Here is a 17015-nt window from a genome sequence, read left to right on the forward strand (position 1 = left end):
TAAAACTAACGAGCTTCGCTTTACCGGAGAAAGTAATCAATCAATCCTCTCACTGTACGATATTCTTATTCTCTTCATTTAATAACTGCCAATTCCGGAGGTATTGTTGCCTACTGAACCACCCATTAGATAGATCCCAACGGCGCACCTTGACCTCCACTCCCTTCACGCACACAGTCCATGCTGGCACCAGCACATGCATTGTTGAGATCCAGCATATTGCAGGTAGTGATATATGCTGTCGTAATCGCTACGCATAAACTACATTAGTTTTAGAACTAGACTAGACTAAATTCTAAAGTCTTCTTCCGTCATCGCGTCACTAGACCGCAGCCATTGCTACTTAACAGATATCTTATCTTATCTTTGATTCTATTTATTTATTTTTCCCACTTGTGCTTATTCTTTTTCTGTTCCTACTTGGCGGATCAGGCGACAATACAGTGACTTGGCCTACCAATAGTTAGAATGCCGATCCATCGCGCTGTTGGGGAGGAACATTGAAGCGGAACCGCCACCAGTAGCAAACAGAGTCTTCGAGCTTGTGAAACCACTGAATGCCTGTAAGACATCTATTACAGCTCTATTTCAGGTACCTACAGAGTGATTACTGCCCTGGGTACCTACCTTACATTTTGGCCGTCCAAAATCTATACTCCGCTTTCAGTCGCATTTGCAATTGAAAGATCTGGTAATTAATACAAGGCCACCCATTCATCTCAATTGTGGGGGTGAACAGTACTGTACATCGCAATGACGCCGCCGCAGTCGATTGCTACCCCTGCGCCCGCCAATGAGGGGCACGCCATTGTATTGCGAATTTCCACCCCGCCGATTATCGGGAGCAATGCTTTTGCCTCTTGGCCCAGTTCGTCAGTTTAAACACCTCACGACTCGGAAAGTTGATTATTTCTCGCCTCGCCAGGTAACACACGAAACAGATAATCGCGAGTTGCCGCTACTTCTGGAACTCGTTTTTCTTTTCGACAGCAGCTCACTAGACGCGACCGTTGAGAACCTCCGCGCGCACGACGAATCCTCTGGCCTCCTACCACCCCCACCTCGAACATAACAAAAACGGAAATGTCAACGCTCAGAGATATCACCACTTTGGAGGAATGGGAGGCTCACCAGGCCTCACTCCCGGCCTCAACTCTTCAGATTATATACTTTCATGCACCATGGGCGCCACCTTGCGCTCAGATGGCAACAGTGCTTAAGACCCTGTCATCCGAATATCCAGTAACCGACCCTCTTGCGACCTCATGGGTATCCCTCGACGCCGAGGACCTGAGCGACGTGAGCGAGACCTACGACGTCACGGCGGTTCCGTTCGTCGTTCTTTCGCGCGGCGGCAAGGTCCTCGAGTCTATCAGCGGTAACAGCGCCCAGCGCGTGCGCACTGCGATCGAAACGCATACCAGCAGCTCCGGCCCCGGCGCGTCTTCAGCAGGTGCCCCAGTGGCGGCTAGCGACGAGGCCGCCAAGGCCGAGGGTGCACCTCAAGACCCGGAGAAGCAGAAGGAGGAGCTGTTCAAGCGGCTGGCGGATTTGGTCAAGGCGGCACCGGTCATGCTGTTCATGAAGGGCACGCCTAGCGCGCCGCAGTGCGGCTTCTCGAGGCAGCTGGTCGCTCTGCTGAGGGAAAACTCAGTCAAGTACGGTTTCTTCAACATCCTGGCGGACGACGAGGTCAGGCAAGGCCTCAAAGAATTCGCCGACTGGCCGACATACCCACAGCTCTGGATGGATGGCGAGCTGGTTGGCGGACTCGATATTGTGAGTTTCCTGGATCTCCCTATCTTGAAATGTCTGGATTTTTGTCAATATCCAGACTAACCAACAAATCTACCTTCTAGGTCAAGGAGGAGATCGGAAACGACCCGGACTTTTTCAAGGCCTATAGCGTCAAGGCCAGCACAGATGCTGCGGGCACATCATAGATAGATGAGCAATACAACACACGCTAGCCACGAAGCACTTGACATAATTCTGACCAGTAGCATGCGCGCGGAGTGACAGGCTTGGGGAGTATGACTGTCACTTCAATCAAGGGGAGCAGGCCACTATCTATGAGGAAAGGCAAAAAAAAAAAAAAAAAAAAAAAAAAAAAAAAAAAAAAAAAAAAAAAAGGCAGTCAAAGTTCTTAATCTCGGTCAGAATTCTAGACGAGGAAGACGACTTAAAATAGGTTCGCCTAAAGATCGGACTGGCTGGAGAACTTGCAATGCATGCCTTGCATGTATGGCTAGAAAATAATTATTGTTCGGATTCATACGATATGTTTCTTGCGATTCTGGGTTGCATGTGCAGGGATGGAAGTATGGATGTTCAGCCTACCGGGAATAAGTAGGGGTATCTAGGTAGGCATTTGTATACTGCGTAAGTCGGGAGATGCCAAGGTGTTGGTTGGGTGCCCACCGTACATGTATACTGGTGGCTGTCAAGCAGGGGCTTTCTACATGCGATATTTCGCATTCAAGCATTGTCAATATCGAGACTTCATAGGGCTATAAGGGCTATTTAGTGCTGGCAATTCGGCTTGGCACAACGTCAATCTCGGCCATCGCCGAAACTGACAAGCAAGCTGCATTCGTCGTCAGGGACCTTAGGCAAGGGATGGGTCTTGGCGAATCGTGCAGCGTCTCCTGCGACAACCACCAACTACCTAGGTACCTACCTAGATAGGCAAGCGAGGCAAGCTAGGACGTTTACAATACGGTTGCATTTACTTCGTAGAAGCACAACGGCAAACAGCGACAGTTGTAACTTGGCTTGTTGGTTGGTTACTGCATGAATCATATAGGACGTAGTGTACTAGAGGTGGGTTATAATATTAGGTACCTACCTACCTACCTACCTACCTACCTAGGTACGTTAACCTACATAGTAGGTAGCCAAGGTACGAAGCAAGTTAAGCCCGCAATCTAGACTAGGCCAGATCTACGTGACCCTGCCTCTTGACAAATAGGTACCCACCACATCTCTTTTGTAAGCATGGAAGGTCTTTTCGCCAACCTACAGTGTACAGTGCGCCAATATCACCCGGACTACTATGGTAGCAGCGAAGGGGTTTAGGCAAGGGTCTACCTTATCGTGCGAGCCCAGAAGCGGGGCATTCCATGACTCCATGTCTACCTTAATTCGGATGTACCTAGCAAGGCACAGCCTGTACCCTAAATACTGGAGGCTGAGTGGCGTTAACCAGACGATGTTTACCAGTGCCCCGCTGGCGGGCTTAAGCAGTTAACGCCGACGCAAGTCTTGGACGCTTGGTACGGTAGTCAGCGACAGTTTGATTCTATCCTTGACCGTATCCATCGGCAAGACTCATCCCTTGCTTGGCTGTGGGTTTTGCCGTCATCCCTCTTTGTTCGCCAAAAAAATAAGCCCCAGAGACAAACGCTCTCTCCGACTGGTTGCGCTCAATCCCGCCTCACATCTACGACGTATACTCCGTACCGGTTTTGCGCCATCTGGAATGCGCAGCGCAAGATAACAGCAAAAGCAACGAAAGAAGTGGAAGAAGAGATGGGCGCAACGGCGTTTGCATCATATTATATCCAGTCAGCTACCTGAAAGGGCCCGCCACAACCGACAACAGTGAGTTCCAACAACCACCCGCTATTTTTTTGTCCCTTCCGGGCCTGCTGCCGGTTGACACTGCGCAGTTTGGTCTTGATCAGGAGGAGCTACATTCGGTGATTGGCGATTAACATGTATCGAGGGAAGAAAACCAGGCTCCCACGGCCGCTGGCGCAACCAACCGAGAAGAGCTAGTGCCTCGCGCTGCATTTGTTCTCGACCCTCAGCGAAGAATACTGTGCCTTTGAAAATCCCCACGAAGTATACATCAGCTTCATCGCCAGCTTCGCTAGTACCGTGACAAACCTGTATGCCGGACCGATTGAGAGTTGACCCGCACATCAGCTTGTCCTGCGCAGAGTCAGCCTACATCACACGCAACAAATCGTGCCCAAAAAGAGGGGCGGGAAGCCAGTTTGTTTTGAAGCAAAAACTGTCCCGTGCAACTCTTGTCTCAATGTTGAAAGCTTGCCCGGAGTATGAAGAGTGACCTGGCTATAGCGACTAAGCTCATTGGGTTGCCTGACCCCTGAATTCAGCTGGGGAGTTAAGAGGGCAGCACGAGAACACTGTTCATGAGCTGAACTATTGAACGGCCGTCTCTTTACTCATATTGAAAGAGCTTCCAAAGACCTTTGTGTCTGTAAGTCAAGGGAGAACTTTAGGTCGGAGAGCTCGTGCCTCTGCGCTGCTAGTCATCACGGCGAGAGGTTTATGCACAGGGGGATCGTGGGTCACCTGCACATCCCACCAGACGTCATCTCTGCTCGGCTGTCATCCTATCTTATTGGCCTGCACATCCCTTGGTTCCGTTTCCAGGATACTGTTGGTCGCTGGATATAGGGACCCCTGAACGGTCATATCCGGCAATCACCGGGCGCTTGACTTATATCAAATTCGCAGCAAACTCCGGCCTGAACCAACCGACCTCTTGGGTTGTTTACTTGGTTCTGTCTGCGAATCCTAAACTCCGGTATCTCGCTTCTAGTCGCCATTGTTGCGCCGACTATTCCTGTTCAACTGCGAAATTACCAAGTCACACGCCTATTCGCGTGATCTTGCTCGCACATCATGGCGCCTACCTCTTCTTCTACCACGCCGTCTTCCGGTGGGCACTCTCCCGAGGAACAGTTCAGAGTTGTGCGGAAGAGGAACCGAATCCCGCTCAGCTGTACGCCTTGCAGGACCAGAAAGTTAGTCATTCTCTTTTTATCCAATTTAAGTTGCCCCTTGGTGAAATTGATGAGCGGGTTACTGCACATTGTTCCAGTTTGCCTTATTGTTCGCTCTTGTCCCATCAGTACTTGGCCATAGTCAGATCATGATCCCGTTTCGAAATAATGCTAACCTTTTGCCTAGATTGTAAGAAACCCCAAAGTGGACATGTAACCGCCTCCGTGCGCAATGATTGCATTCTGCTCACTATCTTTGTGTATTCAGGAAGTGTGACAGGGCACACCCTTGTGGCAACTGCGTCAGGCGAGAGGGTAGTGATACGGGCAATTGCTCATACGCGACCCCCAACGCTCGCAGCAGAAAGAACCAAAGTCAAAGCGCTACCACCAGCCCAGATGACATGCAGAACCGTATTGACCGTTTAGAAGGCCTAGTACTAGCATTGATGAACGGCGGTGCTGCGGATGCCGTCGCCTCCGCAGTAGCTACCGCAAGCACCGCTGCATCTGCCTCGACCGCAAGCTCAAGGGCGCCTCCCTCAGGTGCCACGCCGACAACGAGCGCAAGCGTTACCTCATCCGGCAGAAACGACCGAGAAGACTACCGACAGAGCGAGATGATGGACGATGATGATGGCGATGAAAGTGATATCGACAACGGCTTGGCCACTTCCCTGGGAGTCTTGAAGGTTGACGCAGAGAAGGGCAAGGCCATGTATATTGGCACAGAGTCGTGGCACACCATTCTGGCTGGCATCTCCGAAGTGAAGGATTATTTCAACGCTCACAAGAAGGAGCTGGAGAGTAGCTACGAAAAGGTACTTCAGAGCAAGCCCGCATCGGCGCGGGAAGGGCCGACATTCCTCCGTGGCGCTCCACCAGCCACCGAGGTGGAACTCCGTGCAGAACTGCCTCCCAAGTCGAGTATTTTGACACTCTGCGGGCGTTACTTTAACTCAATGGACGGCGCCGTCAACATTATACATGCTCCTACCTTTCACGCGATGCTCCGGAGTCACTGGCAGGATCCGTCAAAGACGCCCATAATGTGGATCGGGATGTTGTACTCGATTCTATGCCTCGCCATGTTGAGTTATCACAAGGTTGGCGACGAGCCGACCGAGTGGAAGGGTCGATCGCTTGAGTTAGCTTCCGAATGTGAGTGAAGTATGACCGCTTTTGTTGCTGCAAGGATTACCAGGGCTGTCGCTAATCTGTCTCTCTAAATTATTCAGACCGGTCGCGAACGGTGCAATGTCTGGTCACGGCCGACTACACAAAACCCTGCGCCTACACTGTAGAGACCATGCTTCTATATTTGTTTGGAGAGTCCTCGTCACGATGGGATGCAGACTTTGGTCTGTGGCTGGTCAGCTCCGTGGTCACAAGGATCGCGTTTCGGATGGGCTATCACCGGGACGGAAAATGGTTCCCGTCGATAACGCCATTCCACGCAGTGAGTAGCACTTTGCTCGAATAGAGAGACTTTGGAATTGGCTTCGTCTGACGAACGAAATTTACTTACTCAAATATAGGAGATGAGACGAAGAGCTTGGGCTCTCGTAAAAATGTCGGACGTCATGTTCTCGGCACAGGTGTCGTTGCCAAGCATGATCGGTGAGGATGATTTCGATACTGAGCTCCCTCGCAACATCTTGGATGACGAGTTTGGACCCGACATCAAGGTTTTACCACCGTCGCGGCCGCGGACGACTCCTACACCAATATCATACATGATTGCAAAAGCAAAGCTCAGCCAGGAAATGAGCAATGTTTTGAAGGCAACGACACTGGTAGGCAGACAAGTTTCGTATGATGACATATTGCGACTAGACGCGAGGCTCCGTGAAGTTGTCGCAGAGCTACCGCCGCATCTCAAAATGCAACCACTGGACGAATCGCACGATCCCCTGACACTTATCGTTGCCCGCATCAATATCGATGTGCTTGTGCAGAAGATATTTTGCATCCTGCACCGCAAGTACCTCCCGCGGTCTCGAGAGAACCCGCGCTACGCCCACTCGCGAAGAACAGCCATCGAAGCATCCATGGATACACTACGACATCTGGAGACGATTCACCGCGAGTCTCAAGATGGCCGGCTGCGGTCACTCAAGTGGTTCGTCACGTCTCTCGTGACCAGGGAGTTTTTGCTTCCGGCTATGCTTATTGGACTGGACCTGCACTACGACAATCAAGCCGGAAGCTCGAGCCAAGGGCGGCATGATTCCCATAGCCAGCATTTCTGGACGCCACAGCAACGGGGGCAGATGATCAGGAGTCTGGAGATGGCACAAAAGGTATGGGAAGGGCTCAAGGATACCTCCATGGAGGCTTACAAGGCGTCCAACGCGATCCGCATTGTGCTGGAGAAGGTCAAGAGTCCTCATTCGCCATCTCCCGGAAGCAGTCGCGAAAACGGCGTCAGCAGCGCATCAGTACTGAGAGGTTTTGAGAATAACCCGTTCGGCGCGACGTCATCAAGAGGCGAAACGATGCAGGATCACTCGGCAGCAATGACCTTGGGGATGCTGTCTGGGGTGACACCGAGCACTACAGTCTCGCCGGACTCGGTGCAGAGCCCTGGCGGCACCACTTATCGAGCCCCGCCACCGTTCGGCATGGATGGCTTTGGCAACTTTGGATCTGGCACACCAGCAGCCATGGGTGGTGACATGAATATGGACATGTTTTCTGGGTTCGACATGAACAACAATACAGCCTCTCCATTTCCATCTTTCATGACCAACTCAGCACAGGCGCCTGGTTTCCCTGCAAATTTTGACTGGGTAAGCTAATCAGATACACTGCCGAACATGAGCGCTTGCTTTGCTTCGGAGTCATGGTTAGGCTAACAGGCAAATGCCACTATCACTAGGATGCCTTTGAAACGTACACGCAAACTACCAATTTCGCCGCTGACAGCTTCCAATTCCTTGGAAACAACGCTGTTGAGCCAGGAACTGCTGCCGCGCCGGCGGAGGAGCCCGACTTTTCTTTCGGAAATCAAGATATGTCAGGCAGGTAGACGGTTTTGGTACTGGGATTCATGGACGAGGACAGTCTGGCTACGTTTTGGGTTGGCGCTTTGGCAATTGAGTGATGCCTTTTTTTTTTTTTTTTTTTTTTTTTTTTTTTTTTTTTTGTAAAAGGGGCTTTGAGCCAGTATGTGTGCCTTTTTATGAAAACAAACGCCATGAAAATGTAGAGTATCGAGATGAATACCCACTCTGTTTTTTTACCAGAACATTGGCTGTTGTTTTGATGTTGATTCTTTCTGGGCTTGGTTAGAGGTTCCGATCTATTTATTTGCATTCTTGAAGTGAAGTTGTTCAATGCCTTGGCTGGCTGATAATTATGATTCGTACAGGGTAAGCTCAAGCGATACTATGGGCACTTGCTTAGTGGGGCTCGTTCATAGCAGCTGATGGGGAATGACGCAGGCAGGTAGTAGTAACAGGAACAACGGAACTGACTGTAGCTTCACTTTCACTGCTTTCTCCTCCAGATCATCCAACACATTCGCGGTACAAGCTCTTTTTCTTCTCTTAAATAACAAAAAGTAGTAAACTAAAACCGATCACAAACAAATGTATTCAATACCACCGGTACCGCCGCCCAAGTCGGGGAGCAGCCACGAGGCAAGTCGAATTGGCACACCCTCTGGCGTTTTATCGCAGACACAGTCGCCACGCCCGGCGCCGGTGCCCAACTCAGCTGCGGATTCGACGCTGCCCGAAGCCGCTTCCAGTTTACAGGTCGCCCGGCCCGAGCCGATAGAAGACCCAGGGGACCAATGGCTGCCCAAGATTCTCGAGGATAAATCGTGGGTTCCTTTTTTGTTGGATATGTTTGCGGCTATTTTTATGGCGAATTATCCATCCAAGCCTAGAGATGCATACACTGTCCAAACAGCAATGAAAAACAGAGTTGCTAATCAGATATCCTGAACATCCCCCCTTTGCCCCGGGGTGGATCTCTTTTTTTCTGTCCTTTCTCTAAAAAAACAGAAAACAAGACCTGGCCGACATACTCTCTAGCCCATCTCTGTTATCCGCCCTGACGCACTCGCCCTGGACGGCGCACCCGTCGCTCTCGGCCTCGCACGCCGCGCTGCAGTCGACGCTGGCCGACAACTTGTCGCTGGCGCAGCACCTGTCGAGCACCGAGGCGCACCTGTCGGCGCAGCGCTCGTCGACCCAGGCCCAGCTGCTGTCGACGCACGCCCTCGAGCGCCAGTGGCACGCCAAGCAGCGCGAGGCCGACGCCGCCCTGGCCCCCTTTGCGCCGGACGGTTTGTATCTGCGCCTGGCGCAGGCCGTACAGGAGCAAGGCGCCGTTTGTGACGCCCTCGAGGAGAGTTTTCTGGAGGGCGAAGGGGGAGGAAGGGGAGGCGGCGGTGGTGGCGGCGCCGAGGATGGGGATTTCGTTACAGAGAGGGAGGCTCTCGACTGGGTTAGGCGGTATAGGGAGGCTAGGAAGCGCTTGTACCTGAGGCAGGAGAAGAAGGAGAGGTGGGATGAGGGGAGGGTTGGTGGATGGAGGTGAAGGTTGTTTGTGGCATTTTGCTGTTTGTTTTCGAGTGGACGCCAGGGGAGAAACACAGGACTCTTGGATCAGCCCTCGACAACTCAGGCCACTGTGAAGAAATTGAAGCTAGGCTCCCGGTGAGGGGAGCGATATGTCCAGACAATGTTGTTGCTTTGTTAATCTTGCGAGTATGAGCTTGAGGGCTATTCGAGAGCATGAGTTTTGATCTGCATGTCCTCTTTGCTGCTATGACATGAAACTATATGGGAACATGGAGCATATTCAATCTCAGTAGACAGCATCGAGAAAACCATGCATCCTACTGCTAAACGACGTGACCTACCAAGCCCGTCATAAGCCGCTATATACTGCTAAATCATCAAGTCATCTTCAACATCGTCCCAATCCCTTGCGTAGACGAAAGCATGTCTCCTCTATGACTCCGTAGTCCGAGGCGCCCCTTTATATGATCCGCTACGGGTAATAACTTCCACCGTCTTGTATCTTCCTGAAAAGATCCCCCATTTGTACGAAGGATATGCGGCGCGATTTGCCGGCGCCTCGCAACACAACAACAGCATTTGACTGCAAACAGCTGTCATATTCCCCGTACCGCCTTAGAGCATGCTGAAGGGGCTCCTCGTCATCTCGGGACTCCTTGGGCTCATCGGTAAGGCAAACAGTTCCTCTTCCGTATCAACAACGCTGTTGAAGCCGGTGACGGGGGCCCCTGGTCCTCCCCCCATCATTGCGTCAAGGGACGCAATGCCGGGGTTACTAGCCATGGTACCGGTACCAGCTGTCCTGCCAGGAGGTCCACGTCCCTGGAAAGCCAGAAATGATGGCACTGCCATATCTGCTGCTTGAGGAGACAGGGAAGAGACCTGGGCTTTCGAAACTAGATTACGGGAGTAAAAGACAGTCAAGAATGTCCCTGTCAGCATGGATTCTATTGTTCTCCGCTTTTATGTTCCAAAGATGCTCGCAAAACTTACGCTGAGAAGCAGCAGCCAGCTCCGTAGGTGAAGTGGCAAGCTTCAAACCCTTCAACTTTTCTCCCAGCTTTCCTCCAATCGGCGACCTCGGACTTGTAGGACTCGTCGGACTGAGAGGCACGGCCTGCTGCTGCTTGGGCGCATACGACTCGGACAAGCCAAAGTGCTCTACGATCCAGTTCCTCTCCTGCAGCGCCATCTCCAGCCCAACGCTCTCCCCGTTGGACTTGGCCTCCCGGTCCATCTCGGCCTGCAGCTCCACCAGTCGCTTCTTGGCCCAGATGGTATGAAGCACACCCCTCAGCCCAACCTCTTGCTTGGTCTCAGCCCCAAGAAGGGCCGGGTGGAAGATTGCCGGCAGGGGCTTGGTCCGCAGCGGGTCCGAGGTGGCACCGGCCCCGGTCCTGGAAATAGTCACCAGCGGCGGTATTGGGGCGCCCGGTGGTAGCAGGAAGTAGACGCGGCGGTTCGACGAGCCGCCCTCGGACAGTTCCGGGTCTCGGATTGGGAGCACGGTGGTCTTGCCCTCCCACGAGACCTGCCAGTCCTCCATCTGCCTGCTGCCCATCGCCGTTGAGGCTGCATCCCACTCCACCATGAGGATCTTTGTCCCTTCGTTGCCCTTGCCCGTCTCGAACTCGAAACGCGCCAAAGCCGTGCCAGAGGCTGGGGACTCCACCACGCTCAACGGTTCCGCGCTTGCATCTGGCAGCCCGTCCGTCATCACTGAGGGATTGGATCTAGTTGCTGCCATGGTTTTCTGTTTTCTTTTTTTTTCTTTTTTTTTCACGCCTCAACAGGACGATAGAACCAATTTGCCAGTGATTTGTTTGGTTGCCCCCGACGGAAATGCCAGGCCAGAACACACCGTGAAAGCCCCGTCCTCAGATTAGCCGAGTTGGAACCATCCAAACAGAGGACCTAGTTTCGATGTTGTGCTCCTAGCCTCACCTCTCACATGCAAAGAAGAGGTTTTATGACTCGGTCCGTGAGGCTTTCACGGCTCGGTTATTAGAAAATTTGGCGGGCACCGGAACAACCGGAACTGTTTGGCTGGATATAAATCTCGAGCGGTACGTCCCGAGAAGGATTTGAATACAACCCCCAATTTTCTGATCAGATAGATGAGATTCGGTCGGCTGATCAAGTTTATTTAACTTTGTTTCGTCACACGCAAGTGACAATAACAGATGTCGTTGGTCGTTATAACAATCAGCTTTACCCGCGGCCAAGTAAATACCAGATGTGTGGTAATTTTTTTTTTTTTGGGGGGGGGGGGGGTTGTTCAGAACAATAGAGAAAGATAAAAGACAACAAAGTATCAAAGAAGCATAAGGACAGGCTGTGGGTGCTTTCTTTCGGACTGCTGGGTAAAATTACGGAAGATAGCAGGTTTAATGTGATGGTATGAAAGATTGGGGCTTTTGTCAAGAGATATGTTCGGTAATGACTTGTTGCATAAACACGGATGTCGGGAAGACCGGTATCAAAAGGCCAGTGGAGGTGAGGGAGGCAAGGATATGTAGGCTTCAAAATTCAAGCCAACGCAAACTGTAATTGTTATGTTACTGTCTGTCCCTGGGTCGCTTTGGCCTTTTTTTTTCTCCTTTTCTTTTGGTTTTATGGTGGTGGCCGTCTCTGTTTATAGAACATATGCAACAGGATAAAAGATGAAAGAAAATACGAACAAGAGATGGAAAGAGAGAAAGAAAAAAAGGACGAACAACAACCAACAAAGAAATAAACCACGGACAGGCTGCCGAAAAAAAAAAAAAAAAAAAAAAAAAAAAAAAAAAAAAAAACCAGCAGAGCGGTCAGGCAGGCCTTGATGACGGTGAGGGGTCGTTTCGGAGGCAAGGAGACCATATGTCAGTTAAGGTAGGCAACGGTAAACTGTAGGTAATATTGAACCCTGTCCTGGACACGTTCACTCTCACCCGGAGCTGAAAAGCGGACAAGTCTTGGCTTCAGTAATCTCGACCGACCGTTCTGCCGGATAATGAGGGGGAGGTAAGGCATGAGAGAGGGCGGGCCGCATCAAGCACGATTGACGATCAGCTCTTGTTCCGTTGATGTTTTGAGTGCTCCACGCCTGTATTTGAGTGTCATCAGTGTCCGATGCCACGTGAAAGTGACGTGTTTTTTTTTCTTCCCTCTCTCGGACATGTCAACGAAAGCCATGAATTTGATTAAGCATGATTTAATGTAACTGTCTACCTACCTACCTACCTACCTATTGTACGTCCATCTATAAAAGTTAACAACCGCAAGAAATTGTCGTATACTTCTCGCATCTGCCTCGCTAGCTGTCTTGGATATAAAAAAAATACCTGCAGCTAATGTTGTGTGGTCACTATTGCCTCATGCTTCTCACTATTGCGTTCGTCCGGGTCCCTGTCAAACAGTGAAAAAACGTTTTGACCCGCAAAACCGTCCAAACCCACCCCCACACAAACTGACTGCATGCCTCAACTTGTGCTTCTTTACGTGGTAGCACATTCCCACTAGCTCTGATTGCTAATGTAGGCTCTAGGCCGTTTAAGGGAATTTGATTTGCATCCAAAGCCAAAAATAGAACCCACGACCCCCCCCCCGAATCCCCGGCTACAGCAAAAAGCTAGCAAAGAAAAGGCTGCTTCTGTGACACGACACGAATAATTAATAAAGCCTTTGCCCGCTTTTTCAAACGGCGATAGTATCCATATTTTTCTTTTCGTACAAATCGGATGGGATTTTCGTGTCGACCGGGAAAGAGACTCAAGGTTTTAATTTGCTACAAAAATTATCTGAACGTGTCCTTTGATAGTTAAGCTTGTGTTAATACATAATAATGTCGGATAGGGTTATTTCTCAGTCAAAGATGTCCCGGCACAGAAAGTCCTTTGCAAAACCACTGTATCCTTGTTAGGCCTTGCGCAGTTGAAACTCCCAGAGACTGTACTGTACTGAAGCCAGTTAAAATTACTTCGGGTTATATGACAAACAATCCACGACCCGTCTAATATAATTTCTATCTTTTTCTACCAATACACAAAGCGCTTCATGTCCGCCTTTCGCCGTGTGACATACCTACCGAATATAAATGGGTTGAAAATGCAATAAGAGACTTTGCCATTATGGGGCTCTCTGAATCTGCAGTACTATAACACTGTGTTGCCATTTGGAACGAAGTATGTACAAAGTAATTGCTATGTACGTGATATGATCCGCAATGTTATGCTTCGCGGATGGCAATACTTGGCGCTTGTTGGTGATTCTGTTAGGCTGGAAAACATTTGATTGAATGAAGTCTTGGCGGGCAAGTGTATCCTTTTAAGCGGCGGGTATGCCGACGCCGAAGATCGGCAACATTTGCCGTGTACAGTAGTCTGGCCGCTGGGGAGACTGACTGGCTTGAAGAATAAAAGCTTTAGAGTAGGAATTGACGCATTTGACAGTAAATGGCATGGCTTTGCTACGCCGATCTCCCCTCCCCCTTTCGTGTTCCTACGTGGGCAGGTACTTTTGTAGTTTGCCATCCAAATATTTGGTTTGGGGTCTGCTTCACGATACAATATGTAGGTAGGTATGTGCCTTCTTTTAGCTACCTCTTAATCTAGGATAAGTGTTTGTCCAGTCTACCGGTACTGTCTGGGCCGCCTTGTGAAGTTTGCTCCCTGACTACCTCCCCAAGCTCCCGTCCTAGTTCTCCCATAGCACCAGAGAAAAACTAGAACTAGAACTAGTCTAGCAATGGTGACCAGGTGGGGGATCCGAACCCACGCCGAAAAAGTCCGTCGGGATGTCGAAACTCAGCCGCAACAGCAAGCTGGCGCAGTGGCGTTCGGACTATGTGGGACTGTGCTTCATACAAGGTGTAGAATGGCAAGGTCCCGACCCTGTCAAAACTGCAAAGAAGCATGTGCCAATGGCTGGTATTTATTAATAACAATAAATACTTGTAACGCGGGATGAAAGAAAGAGAGAGAAAAAAAAAAAAAGCAACGCCAGTCGAGGCCGGTAGCGATCGAGAAGTTACTCAAATCGAGTCTCATAGGGCTATATTGCGCATTTGTTCAGGATCGCAATCTGTAAATGACGATATTCAAAAGGCCGAGCGGTTTGACAAAGACGCCGTCTGGTAGCAGCGGGCGATTTATCGGCGATCTTGGTGGCCAATCCATGGGTAAATGAATTATGACGAGCTTTCAAAGTCGATTCCGATGGGTTTTTTGGTGTCAAAACTATGCTTGTGCGGAAGCGCCTTCGGCAGGTTTCTGTTTTGTGGCTTGCTCTACAGGTGGTACTCGCAGTGTATCTTTTGGAAATGCTTTACAGAATGCAGGCTCGACGCCGCCTGTTCTGCAGACATACCGATCGATTTAAGCGATTTGACGTTGCATATCTCCGAGATATCATGACACTCTGTCGGGTCTCATTTTGTGCATCCTCTCTTCTACTCCTTTACTCTTATACGAGATCGCCAGGTAACTAATACCTAGGTGCTCTTCTGGAATCTGGATAATTATAACCAGGTGGAGTGTTCACTTATCGGAAGGACCTTTGCGGGGTTCGGGTTTACAGTACTCCGTACGAAGTACATGAATCAGCGGCCATCGGACCGAAAGAAAAGTGCAACCAAGGAACAAAGAAGACTGAGAAATGTCCCGGTTCCAAAGGTCCGATGCGTGTTTTTTTCTTTCTTACTGTTCATATCTGCGTCAGCCCAGAGGCTGAGCAACTACGGGTGTAGCACATTTTGGGAAACAAAATAATTACGTGGTGAGATAAAATAAGGAATCCAGAGATTTTCGACAAATGCGTCTGGGCCTTCTTGGCATCGTGACACCGCTGATTGCATGTCTCGGGCATAGACGGACCGACTCGTGCAAAGAAAACGTGGACGCGGGACCGGGTCATTTAGCTGCGAAGTTTCTGCGACCAAGGGCGGAGCGTGATGCGAAAGGGCCATGCAAATCGCACTTGAAGGCCCGATAGCCTTGGGGAAACATGAGAGAAGACTGGAGCAAAATGCGGGCATGGGACATTACAGTAAATACATAGTATCGGATTGCGGAGACCATACCTACTACGATAAGAATCACACCTAATCAGGTCATCTAGCTCAAGCTACCAAGGCTACCTAGCAAGGTTACCTTTTAGGTGACTTAATCTTGTTCCACGGCCCTCCACAGCGGTGGAGCAACTGGAGAGTGGATGACAAGCGGCCGGCAGAGAAAAGCATCCAGGGTCCCCGTGAAAAAGAGGGAGAAAAAGTGGGGGAACAAAGAAACATGACTACAAGCAGTGGGGGCCAATTCTTTGGATCCAGTAACAATCAGGTATTCAAAACTTGTTCCAAAACTTGGAATATCAACGAATTTTACGGATCGTCTTATCTTGGCGAGGCAGCATTTCTGTATCGCTCGAATTTCTGGAAGCCCATCCGACTTGCCCACGTTCAAAAGTCAATCAGGCCAACCCCCAACCAAGTAAGGCAAGGGATCCGGAGATAAGGTATATTTTAGGCATGCGAGATAGACAGCAAGGTCAAGTATGGAAACGGGAACGATAAGGAAGCAGCTGGCGTTCCTTGGCCAATCAAACCAATTGTTTAAACAAGCGCTGAAAACCCGCAACGGAGAAAAAAAATCAGAGAGAGAGAGAGAGAGAAAAACAAAAACAGACTGACCGGAGAAGTGCCGTAAGGGGGTCTTCTTGTCTGACTACTGGCCGCTGCTCTCGCTTCATCAGACCGCCATCATCTTAGGAGCACGATTGACAACCAACGCATTCCTGACGGAAAAAAACACCCCGGGATGATCGAAGGGCATCAATCAATCGCTTAAAATGGGACGGCGAAAGGCACAAGCCCTCGGCTGGCTGGCCGCCTACCTCCTGCATTGACAGTTAGCTTTGGTCTGGGCTTGTTGGGTGGCTTGATATAGCCTCATGGCCCCCTCGGCACCGAAAGCCATGATCATCTCTAGCCTGGACGGGGCCCATTTCGTTGATCCCGGGGTTTTTGATCAGGCCATCGTGGGCGAGAACTTTTTTTTTGTGGATGAGATATTTGTCAAACAACACACCTACGCACCTTTCTCATGAGGTGTCAAGGTCTCTTTTTGGGTTGTTCAAACACAACGCTTGACAAGCACTGTGTCCCGGGTATCCCCGACCAAAAGCGACCAAATTAACACCGGTATAGAGTTTCGAGTCTCTCCAAGTAGTAAACTTTCTCGGAGCTATGCGAACAAGAGACAGGAACAGCCTCGCCGCGAGCAAAGACGTGAGGCATTTGGTAGTGACTTAATATCGAGGTAGGTATGTACCTGCCTTGAGTGCTGACGATGCGACGTGATGCGATCTACAGCGAGATGGCGCAACGACAGCCCTTTGGGGGCTGGGGAAAGACCTAAACCAGTCCATGAAAGGCCATCAACCTTCAAGTTGTGTATCGGCTGCATCTTAATGTACCTTGGGTTAGGTTCTGTGTGATCTCTCTGTCTGTCTGTCCCACCCCTCGTCGTATGCCGATTAGACTGCCGGCAGTGCTATCCCTCTGTAGCATTCATGAGTCTCGGCCTTGCCGTTGCGGGTGAACATTTTTTTGATTGATATTGAAAGGATCGATTCTCCAGGATGTAGCAGAAAGATACAATACGCTAACTACCACTTGGAAGGCTGACTGGCGTTCGTGTTATACGTATTTCATATCGAGATATGCCAACAAAAGTACAGGATCTGCACG

General features: G+C 50.3%; 5 protein-coding genes across 5 annotated transcripts; 4 read left to right on the forward strand and 1 right to left on the reverse strand.

Moving 5' to 3' along the window:
* The first annotated feature begins 856 nt into the window (after positions 1-856).
* On the forward strand, positions 857-2839 carry MGG_06356 (monothiol glutaredoxin-5). The gene is made up of 2 exons (XM_003717176.1): positions 857-1779; positions 1860-2839. The coding sequence occupies exons 1-2, from the start codon at positions 1084-1086 to the stop codon at positions 1941-1943; spliced, it is 780 nt and encodes a 259-aa protein (XP_003717224.1). The 5' UTR covers positions 857-1083; the 3' UTR covers positions 1944-2839.
* A 459-nt stretch (positions 2840-3298) lies between these two features.
* On the forward strand, positions 3299-8001 carry MGG_06355 (uncharacterized protein). Its single transcript, XM_003717177.1, has 7 exons — positions 3299-3603; positions 3733-4778; positions 4945-4947; positions 5026-5918; positions 5996-6216; positions 6296-7549; positions 7639-8001. The coding sequence occupies exons 2-7, from the start codon at positions 4657-4659 to the stop codon at positions 7786-7788; spliced, it is 2643 nt and encodes an 880-aa protein (XP_003717225.1). The 5' UTR covers positions 3299-3603; positions 3733-4656; the 3' UTR covers positions 7789-8001.
* Positions 8002-8232: 231 nt separating this feature from the next.
* Positions 8233-9685, forward strand: MGG_06354 (uncharacterized protein). The gene is made up of 2 exons (XM_003717178.1): positions 8233-8586; positions 8771-9685. The coding sequence occupies exons 1-2, from the start codon at positions 8351-8353 to the stop codon at positions 9306-9308; spliced, it is 774 nt and encodes a 257-aa protein (XP_003717226.1). The 5' UTR covers positions 8233-8350; the 3' UTR covers positions 9309-9685.
* MGG_06353 (uncharacterized protein) lies at positions 9443-12057 on the reverse strand. The gene is made up of 2 exons (XM_003717179.1): positions 10286-12057; positions 9443-10188 (listed from the first exon to the last, which is right to left on the reverse strand). The coding sequence occupies exons 1-2, from the start codon at positions 11037-11039 to the stop codon at positions 9908-9910; spliced, it is 1035 nt and encodes a 344-aa protein (XP_003717227.1). The 5' UTR covers positions 11040-12057; the 3' UTR covers positions 9443-9907.
* A 1794-nt stretch (positions 12058-13851) lies between these two features.
* Positions 13852-14409, forward strand: MGG_17190 (uncharacterized protein; the record flags this gene model as incomplete). The annotated part of the gene is made up of 2 exons (XM_003717180.1): positions 13852-14199; positions 14345-14409. The coding sequence occupies exons 1-2, from the start codon at positions 14067-14069 to the stop codon at positions 14407-14409; spliced, it is 198 nt and encodes a 65-aa protein (XP_003717228.1). The 5' UTR covers positions 13852-14066.
* Between the last annotated feature and the right edge of the window lie 2606 nt (positions 14410-17015).

This window comes from Pyricularia oryzae, chromosome 4 (genome assembly GCF_000002495.2).
Source record: "Pyricularia oryzae 70-15 chromosome 4, whole genome shotgun sequence".
In the NCBI taxonomy this organism is placed as follows: Eukaryota; Fungi; Ascomycota; class Sordariomycetes; order Magnaporthales; family Pyriculariaceae; genus Pyricularia; species Pyricularia oryzae.

What these genes read in the sequence shown, in the direction of transcription:
- MGG_06356 (XM_003717176.1), top strand. Translation starts at nt 1,084, where the DNA reads ATGTCAACGCTCAGAGATATCACCACTTTGGAGGAATGGGAGGCTCAC. An exon ending in TGGTTGGCGGACTCGATATT is followed by an intron (nt 1,780 to 1,859) that starts GTGAGTTTCCTG and finishes TCTACCTTCTAG; the next exon opens with GTCAAGGAGGAGATCGGAAA.
- MGG_06355 (XM_003717177.1), top strand. Translation starts at nt 4,657, where the DNA reads ATGGCGCCTACCTCTTCTTCTACCACGCCGTCTTCCGGTGGGCACTCT. An exon ending in GCTTGAGTTAGCTTCCGAAT is followed by an intron (nt 5,919 to 5,995) that starts GTGAGTGAAGTA and finishes TAAATTATTCAG; the next exon opens with ACCGGTCGCGAACGGTGCAA. An exon ending in TCCCTGCAAATTTTGACTGG is followed by an intron (nt 7,550 to 7,638) that starts GTAAGCTAATCA and finishes CACTATCACTAG; the next exon opens with GATGCCTTTGAAACGTACAC.
- MGG_06354 (XM_003717178.1), top strand. Translation starts at nt 8,351, where the DNA reads ATGTATTCAATACCACCGGTACCGCCGCCCAAGTCGGGGAGCAGCCAC. An exon ending in AAGATTCTCGAGGATAAATC is followed by an intron (nt 8,587 to 8,770) that starts GTGGGTTCCTTT and finishes CTAAAAAAACAG; the next exon opens with AAAACAAGACCTGGCCGACA.
- MGG_06353 (XM_003717179.1), bottom strand. Translation starts at nt 11,039, where the DNA reads ATGGCAGCAACTAGATCCAATCCCTCAGTGATGACGGACGGGCTGCCA. An exon ending in GCTGGCTGCTGCTTCTCAGC is followed by an intron (nt 10,189 to 10,285) that starts GTAAGTTTTGCG and finishes CCCGTAATCTAG; the next exon opens with TTTCGAAAGCCCAGGTCTCT.